This window comes from Mesoplodon densirostris, chromosome 3 (assembly GCF_025265405.1).
Source record: "Mesoplodon densirostris isolate mMesDen1 chromosome 3, mMesDen1 primary haplotype, whole genome shotgun sequence".
Taxonomy (NCBI): domain Eukaryota; kingdom Metazoa; phylum Chordata; class Mammalia; order Artiodactyla; family Ziphiidae; genus Mesoplodon; species Mesoplodon densirostris.
Window position 1 is genome coordinate 107,727,621 of NC_082663.1, and position 14,316 is coordinate 107,741,936.

Sequence of the window (14,316 nt, forward strand, 5' to 3'; positions counted from 1 at the left end):
ATTTCTAATTGGGAAATGGATGGTTTTAGTCTGAGTTGGTGACTCAGGATATAAACTTTCCAATTTAGGGTAATTGTTTGTGAGTAGTTGGCAGATTACTGCTGACCAGCTCTTGTTTTGTCTTTAGGAAAGAATGAAAGTTAAGATACATATTTCACACTTCACTGAAACAGAATACTTACCTGACATAGATAAGGCAACGAGACAGAGAGATATTTGCCATGCTTATTTGTTACAACCAAAATATAAAAGGTTTACTTTTTTTGATGGATGAGGAAAACATCATAGTATATTACATGTCCTTAACTGTGAAATGGGGATGATAAAAATACCTACGTAAGTTACTGTGCAGATTAGATAGGTAATTCACGTAAAAGGTTCAGTGCTGTGCCTGGCACAGAGTAATAGGTCAGGAAATGTTAGCTGTTATTTATCATCATCATCATCATCATTACTTTGTATTTATTTCTGTTAAGTAGCATAGCTTCCTTAATTATATAATGTTAAGCTTCAGATTTTACAACTTCATGATGGTTAGCCTGTGAGAAACATCAGTAATTTGAATTAATTTATAATCAATATTTTGGCTACTCATTTATGCTTAATATGTTGGAATTATTTCATGATGATTGAAATCTCTCAAAGATTTCACTACCTCTCATAGTGGCTTACACTATCTTTTAATTATCCTACAAATCCATGACGTTTATTCCTTATTCCAAATCAAACATTTTCTTTTGTTTTAGCCTTTGTGGATTTAAAGATAGGTAACTTGTCATAATATACTTAATATACTTGTGCTTATAACAATCTTGATTTTAAAGAACTTAATACTTCCTCATTTAATCTATTGTCTGGAATCTGAAGGATAAACTATTTCCTAAGGTTAGGTGTTTGCCCATATTGTTGTTTATTATTTGTTTGTTTTAAGATAAACTTACCTTTTAAAACCACAAGATTATTATTCAATGAATTTGGTTCCCAGACACTAAAAACTGGTAACCTCATGGTGTGGAAAATTAGTACAACTTTTCAAAATGCCAGCTCTCACCCAGAAAATAACTGCTTAGTCCCATAATCTGACCAGTTGTTACTAGTTTCACCAGTTTACCTACAGGCAGGCTAATGCTTGTTTTCTTTTCTTTTCTTTTTTTTTTTTTTGGCCTTGTGGCATGTGGGATCTTATTTTCCTGATCAGGGATTGAACCTGCGCCCCTTGCATTGGAAGCGATGAGTCTTAACCACTGGACCGCTAGAGAAATCCTGGATCAGCTATTTCTATGTCCATTTTTATAATGATTATATAAAATCATTTTATATAGTGTGACAAACTTTTCCTCCTCACTAAGGGCAAGTTCCCCACACCCCTGCCCTCCCCTGCTTCCCAGGAGGAGGGCTTCTGTGCTTCCATCTCCATGAGGGGCTCACCCTCCACCCAAGGGGCCGTATCAGGCATCCCTCCTCACCCTTACTCCCACATCACTCACCAAGTCCTGTCTATTTCGCCTCCTGAAAAACTCCCAGAGTCACCCAGTTCCCTGCAACCCCAGTGTTACTTCCTTATTTCACTCGCAGTGGTGTCTCACCTGACCTCCCTCTAATAGTCTCCTCCTGCAGGTCCCTCACCCCCTGAAGCCAGTGATCTTTCGAATGTCACCCTGTAGCCTTTCCTAGCTCTCTGTAATCCTCGGATGAGGTTCACATACTTTGCAATGTCTTATAAAACCAATGGTGATACGCCCCATATCTTTCTCAGGCTGAGCTAGTTTGAGCTCCCTAAGTGTGCCTGATCTTCCCTCACCTCCGTTCCTTCTGCCTGGAACATTCTCCTCCCTCTTCTTCTGTCTCCTTTGCAGGCCTAACTCTTCTGAAGATATGTTGCTAATTGTTTTTCCTTTTTGGTCTTTCTTCCTCTCAATAGTAATTCCAGGTTCATTTTTTCTAACACTGACCGCCAAACACCTTTACACTTTTTTCTATACACCTATGTAGAAATCTCTATAAAACAGCTGGTTTTGTCTCTGTTCAGCAGATGGGGAGACAGAAGCACTAAATATAAGAAATGTAAATCATGGTTATTAAATTATAAAGATCTTGATGGGCAGGGACAGGAACTAGATGTGTGTTTTATGTCCAGTGTTTGCATGGTGCCTAGGATAGAGTGGGCATTCAGTGTACGTTGAATGAATTATTGAATGACACTCAGTTTAAGCCTGAGGTGCCTCTCTCTTGAGTCAATGGAGCTTCTGTTTCATTATTTATCCTCTAAGACAAATGAGGCCAGATTCCTCTGTGTGCCCTCTTCTTACAGAAGGGAAATATGCCTGGTGAGAGAATCTGGAAGACTGTGTTACTCTGAGCTGTTTGGGTAGATTCCTTTAGTGTTAGCTGCCATGGATGAGAAGGTCTCTTGTTATGGTGGCAGTTAATGATGATTTGCACTTTTTAGTAATTTACAAAATGGCGGCCATCCTGACAACATAAGAAATATCTCTCTCTCCTGGACCATGAAAGCTGGTGACCCATCTTAAATCCAAGACTCGTTATGCATGTTTCAGCTCTAGTAACAACTGGTACTGAATAGTTGATGTACTCAGAAGAATTCTGTTTGGGTCACTTTAAGGCATCTTTAATTTGGATTTTTTTTCTTGTAGGTTGTTCTTCAGAAACAATGGTTATTTCTTTGAACTCATGCCTGGGCTTTATCTGTATACTGTTATGCCACTGGATCAGGACAGCATCATCTCTGAACCTTGAAGACCCTAATGTGTGTAGCCACTGGGAAAGGTAATGGTTTTGAAAGTAGTCTGAGAAATAATTTCTGATAGATTCCTTTATAAACTCTCATTATCAGTACCATATATAAAATTAGAATCTGAGAAGAGATTATAAAATTACTTATATGTAAAAAATCATTAGTTATATGTAATAATTAGATAGTATAATTCACCTTGGTCTTAGAGAATATATATTATATGAAGAAAACTTGATATACTGATTCTAACACAGATGCAGTTGTGAGACCAAGGAAAACATTAATAGATCGATTAAAACGACCTCCCTAAGGTCTTCTCCCTGCTCTGTATCTATTTGCAATAATTTGGTGGAACTGGACTTATGCATGGGAACCAATGAGGGAGCAGTGGAAGACAGTGTGGAATAATATCCTAGAGTGTTGAAATGAATGGCATAAAAAATTGTGCAGTAGGTGGCCTGAAAGGGAGACATGATTTCTGGAGGAACTGGCAAGGCTGCATGGAAGTATTGTCCCCTGAGATGTCTTTGAAGACCTGAATAAGACGAGTAGATGGCAGTGATTGGGTGGGGTTCTAGGATGGAAGGTAGTTTGAAACCAGTGCCATGCAGACCACTAAGGGCTGTGCCCAGTAAAACTAGAGTCAGTACAGGATAGAGGAGGGCAAGATTGAATAGATTATATGAAAGCAGATGATGTAGTATCCAGATCTAGGTGATTTGCAGTAGGAAATACAGAGGAAGTACAAAATAATAGGTCATCTTATAGTCCCTTTTGGAACACAGAAACAGCACAAACCATTTAGTGATACTGCAGTGCAGCCAAATGCAGTTTACTGTGCTCTCATGTGCTACTTGCATTCCTAGGAAAGTGTGTATCTTTATCTGAAATTAACATTGCACTTGCAAGTTGTTCAAGCAAATAGAAGGTGTCAAGTACTAGAGATTAATACATATTTGTAATAGCTGTAAGTTCAATGACATCAAACTCTTGGTCTCTTTTTCCTGTCACCCTCAGCATCATGATGAGTACACCACAGAGTAAACATTCTAATCGCTGTGTGACCCACTGGTGGGAGGCACAAAGCTCAGAGTCTTTCAAGCACAGCAGCTGTATTATTCTAGGGGCCCACTGGTTCCTCACTCATAGCGTTATTTTTCAGTGAGGGCTCGTCCCCATCTCCATTGGCAGTATTACATTCAGGGTAACAAAAACATATTTTCCCGATCGATCAATAGAGTTATGTAGCCTTATGAAACTTTAAGCTGTAGAGGAAATATGTATGTGTAATAAAGTTCTATATATTTGTGCTATTAACTATGTTATATAGAATTTAAGGGAAGGGACCTCCTACTAATTATCTTTATAATTTTCACAGAACCACTCATAAAACATTTCACCAACAAAGTACATAATAAATATGATTAAAGTAATAAAAATGAATTGATGAATACATGAATAAGAATATATCAAATTTAGAAGAGGGAGAGTCCATTGGTGGTTGAACTTCTTAGAGGATGATAGCTTTGGAATGGGAGGAAAAATCAAATTTGTTAGGTACTGTGAGATAAGAATCAAGAGATCTTGGTAATACATTAACTATGGATGTGAAAGAGGCAGAAAAGGCTGAGATTTAGAACCTGCTGTGAAAGAGTGGAGGTGTCACTGCACATATGGAAAAATAAAAAGAAGAGAGCTGATTTGACAGGGAAGAGATTATTGTGGTTTTATCATGTTGTATTGATATGATCAGTTTGAAATATGGGCCTGGATGAATGTTTAACTTTTCATTTAAACAAAACATTAAAAAGATATTTCCCCCAGGTTTTTTTTTTTTTTTTTTTTTTTTTTTTTTTTTTTTACTGGCTGTGTTCAGTCTTCGTTGCTACACGCGGGCTTTCTCTAGTTGCAGCGAGCAGGGGTTACTCTTCGTTGCGGTGTGAGGGCTTCTCATTGCTGTGGCTTCTCTTGTTGCTGAGCACAGGCTCTAGGCGTACAGGTTTCAGTAGTTGTGGCTTGAGGGCTCTAGAACGCAGGCTCATTACTTGTGGCGCACAGGCTTAGTTGCTCCACGGCATGTGGGATCTTCCCAGACCAGGGCTCGAACCCGTGTCCCCTGCATTGGCAGGTGGATTCTTAACCACTGAGCCACCAGGGAAGCTCTTCCCCCCGCCCCCGCTCCAGTTTGTTTTGACATTGTCCTATCTTATAATCGTCATGGACAAAAAGGCCTTATGAAATATAAGAAAGAGTATCGGCTTAGCCCTGTTTTTTTCACTTAAGAAGTCCAGTGATCTTGGATGAATCTCTTAACAACATCCAATTCAAAGATTTACTGTGAAACTTGCATCAAATAATGTATGAAAGATGTTTTGTAAAATAAAAAGTGCTGGATGAATGTAAAAAAAAAAAAGAAAAGAGAAATATGGGCCTGAAAGTGTTTGGGAATATAGATTTGGGAGTCTCCAGAATGATGAGAGAACAGATGAGCTCTCCGAGGGAAAGGCTACAAAGAGAAAAGAATCCAAGACTTCAAGTAATCCAGCACCCACTCAAATGTACACATTTTGTCCTGATTTCTTGCTCAATATTTAACCATACTTTCCAACACATAATTGCATTGTTCTGTTCACCATTTTAAATTCCCAATGTCTAAAACACTGCCTTGCATATGGCATGTGCTCAGTGAATAATTGTTGAGGAGTAAACTCACCTTCTGGTAGGAAAGGAAATGACTAAATATGGACATCAGTAGTGGGGGTGGGGAGGGGGGAGTGATAGAGAAGGGGCACATTAATCTCTAAACCTAATATAATTCCACTGTTGTACAGGTGATTAGAGTAACTGCTAAAATACTCACTAATGGGGAAGAAATTCAGTGTGGAAAAATAGGAAAATGATGGAGATTTTTTTCCTGTCTATATTTTTCCTATAAATTGCTAAAAAGAAAAATTGACAGCAACAATTTTCTTATTGGTAAATTTTCTGTTATAAGGCTAGATAATGATTCTTTGAAGAAAGGTTAAAAAATGTGGAATTGTTTTGGCAAGAATGGAGAAAAGGAGTATAAATTAAAATGATCAAATAAAGGTGCAGCTGACAGGTTCTCCTGTATTTTCAAAAACTGAAATGAGCTTGAATTGAAACAGGGAGAGGAAGATTAGCTTCAAGGACAAAATTCCTGGTAGTAGGGCCAAGTAGTGCTCATTGTAGCTTTTCCTTACACTAAAACCCACCTGTCACCAATGGTTCTGAGCCATGGAATCACCTGCAGCCTTGCTTCTCAGAGTGGTCTGTGGAACTGCAGCGGCAGGAACCTCAGCTGGGAGCTTGCTGGAAATGCAGACCCTCAGGTCCCTCCCCAGACCTACTGAATCATTTATTTTCAAATAAAAGTGTGCCTCATTTTAATGCAGCATTTGTGATCCTTAGAAGCTATACATGAAAGGAAATGAAAGAAAATTAAATCATTTAAAATACACAAGGTATGCTTGTTATTAAAGGGATTCTGCACAGCATCCTTTTGGAAAATGAATAATTCCATGAATCATCTGTTCCTTCTCCCCATCTCCTTTCCCTGTTGTGTGAGTTTAAGTATTTCCATATAAGGGGGTTTCTTCTAAAGAAGGCACAAATGAAGAGAAGCCTTTCTCTGCCCAACCCCTTGGGAGTGGGACACAGGAGTCGTAATAATTGAAGCTGCATTCCTGAAGCGAGCAGAGATAAGAAATGATAATTATTACCATATTTGATTAAAGTAAGAAGGTAATTTAGGCAGATGAAATGTAATTAACCACTTCGGAATGTGTCCAGGTGATGATGGCTTTTCCCCCCTGTTCTTTGATCTTAAATTAAATCTTGTTGGGGTTCCTCCCTGGACAATACTTAATAGTTTAAAATCACAGTGATGACATGTTTTCAGTGTGTTTGAGAAGATTAAACAAACAAGCAGGAGATAAAGGGTTCTGCGTCTTGATGCTGAAAATAGTGTAGAATTGGGACCAGATTCCTTTTATACCACAGTTTGCCACTCACTGTCTGCTTTAGAAGCTTTCAATATTCTATAACATCTGAGAGGGGACAGAGGTACAGGATGCTGTCTGGGGGTCTTGGTGTTAGTACCGGCTCTAGACTGACCACTAGCACTGGGAGCTCGGTGTGGCTTATTTGTGATGAAAATGGGATTGGACTAGACAATTGAGAAGGTTGCTTCCCATTCTGTGACTTTAAGAGCAGCTGCAGATGAACAGGGAGGTGTGGACTATCAAGAGGTACTAATTAAGTTGAAACAGCAGCAGCACTAAGGACCAGAGGAAGTCATCCAGTTCTCAGAGACATTTCGCTTCATGATGCGGGCACACAGCTTCCAGAAAGCGGCCCCTTGAAAAGTGACAACAACTTAATTGTCTAATGTTAGGTGGGTATTGAGCAAATTAGGTGTAGTCGTGAGTATTTGGTAGTCATAATTTGAAGACTATTTACTAACATGGAAAAATGCTTATGATAGTCTTAAGTTTAAAAACTAGGTTTAAAATTATGTGTATAGCATGAGTATGAAAATATAAAAACAAAAAGACAAAACTATAACTAAAAACGAAAAACCCTAGGGATGGTAAAAGAAGTACAGCAAAATGCTATGTGTGGTTAGGTAAGAGTTATACAGTTCTCTCCCTCTCTTCTTAAATATTTGTTTTCCACATTTTCTAGTGTGATTATAATATCATTAAAAATGAAAAGTAAAAAAGAGAGATTGTTTAGAAAAGAAAAAGAATGTATGAGAAAGAACAGAAAAGAAATTTGGGTTGAAAAGGCTTAGAACCCTTCTCATGTAAACTTAAGTGGAAGCCTCAGTAGCTGATCAATGTGAAAAGTAATTTATATTTGGTCTGTTCTTCATTGAGTTTGAGACTGAATAATTCTAATGAGAAGTGTCAAGACTGAAGAGAAATGTTCAACCATAGTGAATTTTACACTTAGATTTTCCCCAAACTCTATATATTTCTCTATTAAAGTAAGAGCAGGTTATTTTTTAGCATTTACGTGCTGGCCTCTCTTGAGAGCCCTTTGAGGGCAGGAATTGCATAGAATTTATTCAATAAACATTTGTTCAGTTGGAATCCTTAATGATTTGATTATCCTTTTATAGAGAAGAGCTTTTTTATATCCTAAAAGCAGAGAAGCATCCTGAAAATTAAGCTTTTGGTGAGCAGCAAATGTCCAGAAGAGGAAACCCATGTACTTTTAACATTTTCACTTATTGAAGAAATCTTCCAGGCTGCTAGAAATTAGTGAAAACACTTTTCACGTTTGCTTGTGGAGTCAGCTCCCCCATCACATCCAATGGCGTGTGTTTGGCCAGGGTCCCTTAGTTGATTATCACTTTTGCTCTCCAAGGCATTCAGATCTTAACACTTAACATGGCCTGTGAAATTTCGTGGGAATACTGCATCAGGCCTAGTTCTAACAAACCAATTTAGTTCAGCTAAATTAGTACTATAGAGCCTGGTAGATTACATTTTTTCACCCAAACAGCATAAATTTAGGGTGGTTTCTTTTTCATTCCCATAGCACATGTGGAAAGTTGTTTTGCTCATGGGAATGTAGGACTACCTAGATGGCAGTTCCACACACAGAGGGCATTCATTGGCTTTGCTCTCCACTAGAAATGGAATGGAGAAATAATGCTGCAGGCCTTTACAAGCTGCTGGATAGGGAGGGAAAAGAATTGGCGAGGAAGTCTTAGAAATTGCAATAACCTGAACCTCAGGATACTGCTAGGGGTCTGAAGAAAATCTGAATAGCTTCATGTGATATTTCATTCCAAGAACATTTATATTTTAATGCAGGCCTCTCGCTTTACCCCAAAGGAGTTATATCAGAGATGTAGGCAATGGCATACTCGACACTCGTCTGAACCTGTTCCTGCAGGTGTTGTCTGCTGGAATAGAAGGAAGTAGTCATCTGAAATGTATGTTAGAAATGCAGAATGCCAAGTAAGGAGGGATCTCCAAGAACATCTCTGAACCCCTGGTTTTATGATGTGATTGTCAAAACCCAGGGAAGTGAGGTTACCTGCTGAAGGTCAGCCAGGTGCTCAGTGTCAGATAAGGATGATAACCCTGCCTTCTTCTAATCCAGTGATCTTTTCACTAGGACTTATTGCATCTGCCTCAGGCTTGTGGAGGATCCCTAAATTTACCTAGAAATCAAGTTGCAATGTCCCAAAGAATCAAGTACAAACAGTATGAATAGTATGATTAATTCATGGATGTCTCATAATGACTGAGAGAGACCACTTGGAGAAAGAAATTGGTCTGTTTGTGAGGCCAGTACTGCTTAGCTTTTCAAATTAGAAGCTTCTGCTCTCTATCTAACCTGAATTCTTCAGGCTGAAATTTTAACCTCATTCCTTCTGTACCTTCTGTAGTTGACAGTTCCTATTAATGAACTTGGGCTATTGATCTACACCAAGTCAGTCCATGATTGAGACCCATTTTGTTGTTGTCGTTGTTGTTAGCATGAATTAAAGAATTTAGTGGAAATCTTTAAGAGACTGTTAAAGAAAATAGAATAAATTGTTTTGAAAAGAAGATTCTCCAGATTTTCCTGTAGGCAAGAAATCCGAGCTCTTGAGCATGTAATAGACTGCTTTGAAATGAAGAAATATAGGATTGAACATTGAATAGTCTTTATATTTCATAGGTGTTTTTCAGCCACATTCTTAGGCCCATAGGAGTGCATGATTTTACTCTAACAAGCAGCTGTTAGTGAAAATATGTTGGAAAACAGACTGTTTAATTAGCAGCAGGTTGTTCGTATGATTATTTCAGGCTAACTCTCTCAGCCATATGTTTAGAATTGGGTTTAAAGACTTCTTTGTAGCTTCTATGTAGAGGTTGTATATATTCTTCCATTGCCTAAGAAGTAGGGCAGGCACAAGAAAGAAAATTATTACAAGTTCCAACTAGAGAAATATAGTCTTTCTGATTTTCCAAAATCAGTAGCAAAATGTACTTGGATTGTCTTTTTGCTGATTACCCTTATTATTTGCATGAGGCCTAGATTGAAAGCAATTTGTGAAAGGTCTTGATATCCCTAGACCCTGGGGGAGGGGATGGAATTAAATACAGAAAAATATGTGGTGATACGTTTTTAAATTTAGGAATATCAGAGTTTTGGGTGAATAGTAAATGAGATTTTTTTGAACTGCATAGCATGAACTCTTGTCTTTAAAATATATTATTAATATTGGATCTTTTAGGGTTCTAGCACAAATAGAAACCTGAAAAAACCTGAAGATTCTCTGTTAAAGGTCAGTGTGGAGTTGCAAGTGGAGATAATTTAGCCAATCACTGTTTTTTGGTACACAGCCTATCAGTAATGTAAGAAAGAGAAATACTGATTACTTCTCTTTCCTCTTCTTTTCAGCTACTCCGTGACTGTGCAAGAGTCATACCCACATCCCTTTGATCAAATTTACTACACTAGCTGCACTGACATTCTGAACTGGTTTAAATGCACGCGGCACAGGTAATGGAAGCTCAGATGTATTTCTGTGTTTGGTAAACTGGGAAGGAGTCTGATATATCTCGAGATAAGTGAAGTAGGGAAGTCATGAAACTTGATTCCTTGAAATAAAGTGTAGGTTGGCTTAAATGGACAATCAGTATATTCTTAGCAAATTAGTGAGTTAGCATAATATTGGTCAAAACATATATCCCATGTTTCTTCTTAATTATTTTGGAGTACTTTGCTTTTTATACTTTTATTATATTTAATTGCTTTTTGTATTAAAATATAAAGTCTTGATTTCTAATCAAATTGCAGGTCCAATAAAGTAACAGTGTGATTTTTCCCCTTTCTATAGAATCAGTTATCGGACAGCCTATCGACATGGAGAAAAAACTATGTATAGGCGCAAATCCCAGTGTTGTCCTGGATTTTATGAGAGCAGGGAAATGTGTGTCCGTAAGTAAGACTTGCATCCTTTGGAGGTTCATTTATTTTTTGCAGTGTTGGTTTGCATTTAAGGGAGGCTGAAACAGAGGCCTGGGGAGATGGGGCATCTTGGATCATTCCCTTTCATTCACTGCTGCTTTCTTGGCCTGTGTAAGGAGGGAAGCATTAACTGTGCCCCTCTGTCCTATGAAAAATCTCCAAATGAATGTCACTTGAGAAAGCAGATGTTGTAGAAAGATGATTCAAGGCTGGTTGCTGCAATGTTCATTACAGTCCTTCAATAAATGTCTGTTTGGAAATTGGTCAGGGAGTCATTGAACTTAGGTCACAGATGAGAACAGAGATATAACCTTCCTGCAGCAGCTCAACAGAGTCCCGAGTCAACTTCTGAGAGGCCAGCATGTTCTTTTCTGATACATAGAATGATACGCTTATTAAAAGTAGAGGAGCTTTTGCAATACAAAATGACTGTAAGTCTGGGTTACAAAGTAGACCTTCTTTTTTCATTGGCATTTCTCTCCTCCCTCCCCTCCCCATCTCACCAATTCATTTTGCGATGCTATTTTTTTTAACATCTTTATTGGAGTATAATTGCTTTACAATGGTGGTTAGTTTCTGCTGTATAACAGAGTGAATCAGCTATACATATACACATATCCCCATATTTCCTCCCTCTTGTGTCTCCCTCTCACCTTCCCTATCCCACCCCTCTAGGTGGTCACAAAGCACCAATCTGATCTCCCTGTGCTATGCAGCTGCTTCCCACTAGCTATCTATTTTACATTTGGTAGTGTATATATGTCCATGCCACTCTCTCACTTCGTCCCAGCTTACCCTTCCCCCTCCCTGTATCTTCAAGTCCATTCTCTACATCTTTGAGATGTCTTAAGAGACATTTGATGTTTTATGATATACTTTAGGAAATCCTAGAATATCATGTGACATGCAGTTTGCAATTGGGGTTTCTTACCATTGTGTGTAGGACACTTAGAAGAGAGCAATAAATACAATTTATTCAAATATTTTGGCTCAACACAAAGTTAGAGGGACACCTTTGCTTTCTGAGCTGAGATGCTGCTGTTGAGTAGCATAGAGAGAGACAAAGTTCTGCTCTAATTTAGAGGCACTAGGAGTGATTGGACACATCACTGGGCTTAAAACTCTGCAGAGCTGAATGATAGCACTGGCTTGGCCACCAATCATCTGGGTGGCCCTGGATAAACGAGGCTAATTTGCTCTCAAGCACCAAGGGGGCTTGGACCAGTGTATGTGTCATCTTCCTTCCAATCCCTGGAGTCTATTCTTTATTTATATAGACAGGGGTGATTTCTCAAATTTTTATTCAAAACCAAGGCTATACATAATAAATGTTCATTGAAGAGAAATTATAAAATGTAACTAAGTGAAAAGAAAAAAATACAAATATGTTGTGAATGTCTTTCCTGGTCAGTAAATGAACTTCTATAACATTTAACAAAAGTCAGTATGTTATTGCATTATAGATGTTTATTTGACTGATCTCAACTCTTGAATATTTACATGACTTCCAAGTATTAACTATTATGGACTGCTTTAGAAGACATCATTGTGGTTAAATCTTTGTCATATCCATAATTAATAGGTAAGGATAACTTCCTAGTAGTAGAATTGCTGGGTCAGAGACATACACATATTTCTAAGATGTTTGGTGTTTTTCCAATTTATACCACCACCAGCAGTATAGAATGTCTTTTTGCTTATACCCTGTGGCAATTTTCCCTTTGCTATTTTTTTCTTTATTTACACGTGTTTGATTAATAATGATGCTGAATAAGAAAAATTACATGTTTATAATCAAACATCTTAGAGAATAATCATGAAGTGATCTCTGTGGCCCAGACTGATGGGAAATTTTCAAAGGAAAGCCCTGAATACACACAGAGTGAAGAGTGGGGAGGCTTTGCTGGTTGGGCTGGCCACTTTACAGAAGCTTCGGGGTGATATTATCTTGGTGCACTTACCAGGGTTCAAACTTACAAATACAATTGTCAGCACACTGAGGAAATAGTTCTGTCTCCCAGGATTCTCTTCTGTTAACCCAGGTCATAGGAATCATCTATAAACCTGGGGTGCTAATTCACTGTTACACAGAACCTGGAGAGGTGCTTACAGTCTTCTGGTCATACCTTTTCTCCTTGAAGGTCTGGCATGTGAGAAATTAGATTTTATTGGCAGCTGATGTGGGGAGTGTGGATCCGAGCAAGGTCAGTTAGAGAGAAAATTTTTAGTGCTTCGCGGTTCCCGCCTTCCATAGCCCAACACCGCCATCATTTTATTCGGTAGTGCAGCCTGCCTCAGAAAGCAAGGCGATCCCACAGCACCATCATACCTGGTAAAAATTATTGCCATCATATGATGGTAAAGATAACTCTTCCTTGATCTCACACAAGACAGGTTGCAAGGTGTCCTCCTGACCGCTTGGATGGACATCTCTAGAATTTGCCTCTAAAATTCTCCTTTTCTAAGCCTTCTTGGCTGACCAACTGTTCCTGGAGACTGAAATATTTTTTCTTTAGATATGTTAATATATTTAATCAGCTTACTGTCTAGTCTCAGAGGCCTGGGAGCTATTTGATCTCTTAAGGGTATTTTGCATCTCTCCACTCTGATGTCTTGATTTCACAGCTTAACCCCAGAGGACAATCATGCTTCCCTGATTTCCTTGTTCTTGGGGATGCCACTGGTAAATCTTCTGTTCTCTCAACAGCTGACACTAGTGAGGCACCCTTGTGGATAGAGAAGGAAGAGAGAACACATGATTCTTTGTTCTGCTTTCATAATCTTTTTTTCAACTAGGTTTTGCTGCCAGGCACCTAGCACAGTCACCATTTTAACTGTTTCCAGCAAGTTATCAAAAGGAATTGAAACACAGGAATTGGTAATAATTTTAGTTTAATTTTGGTAATCAGTTTACCTAGAAGGCAAAAAAGGGATGGTTTCACATAACCACCTGCATTAGAAAAATAGTTTCTTTTAGGTATCTGGGGTATCTCCCCTGGAGAGTAAGTTCCATCCTCCCATCCCTCCCCACCCCTGCTGCATCCTGCCCAAGATTATGCATCTCTGCTAAACTCTCAGGCTGTGCAGAAGCTGCTGGTCCACAGAGCACACTTTGGGTAACAAGGGTCTGTGTTCAGAAGACAGACATGTACCATCAGGCAGGAAGAGCCAAAATGGAGAGTTCAGGGAATAACGTGGTTAGAAGCCTTTCCTAAGAATCTGGTCAGAAAAAAAGAATGAATTGGAAAATCTTCCAAGGAGAAAATATTACTAGACATGAAGATGTCTATGATTCCTTCATAGGTTTTAACCTGTTCATAAAATTAATTAAGCTTGTAAGTGTATTCATTTTTCAGAGTTACTATTATTGCCTAATTGTGTGTTTCACTGCTTTTTTAAAAACTGGAATATCATTTATTTACTTTCTTGACTTTAAAAAAAATTGAAATAGAGTTATCATACACTATCATGTTAGTTTCAGGTTACTAAATAGTGATTTGACATTTGTATATATGAAGAAATGATCTCCAGGATAAGCCTAGTAACTATGTGTCCCCATACAA

The 14,316-nt window shown here is 38.4% G+C and overlaps 1 protein-coding gene across 1 annotated transcript in view; it reads left to right on the top strand.

Annotated features, from left to right (window-relative positions):
• The first annotated feature begins 2,671 nt into the window (after positions 1 to 2,671).
• The window catches only part of MEGF10 (multiple EGF like domains 10), a 123,975-nt gene continuing 112,330 nt past the window's right edge, over positions 2,672 to 14,316 (top strand). Inside the window, exons 1-3 of the mRNA XM_060091902.1 lie at positions 2,672 to 2,787; positions 10,184 to 10,285; positions 10,623 to 10,723. Of these exons, the coding sequence (XP_059947885.1) occupies positions 2,672 to 2,787; positions 10,184 to 10,285; positions 10,623 to 10,723 (319 nt within the window). The remainder of the gene's footprint in view (positions 2,788 to 10,183; positions 10,286 to 10,622; positions 10,724 to 14,316) is intronic.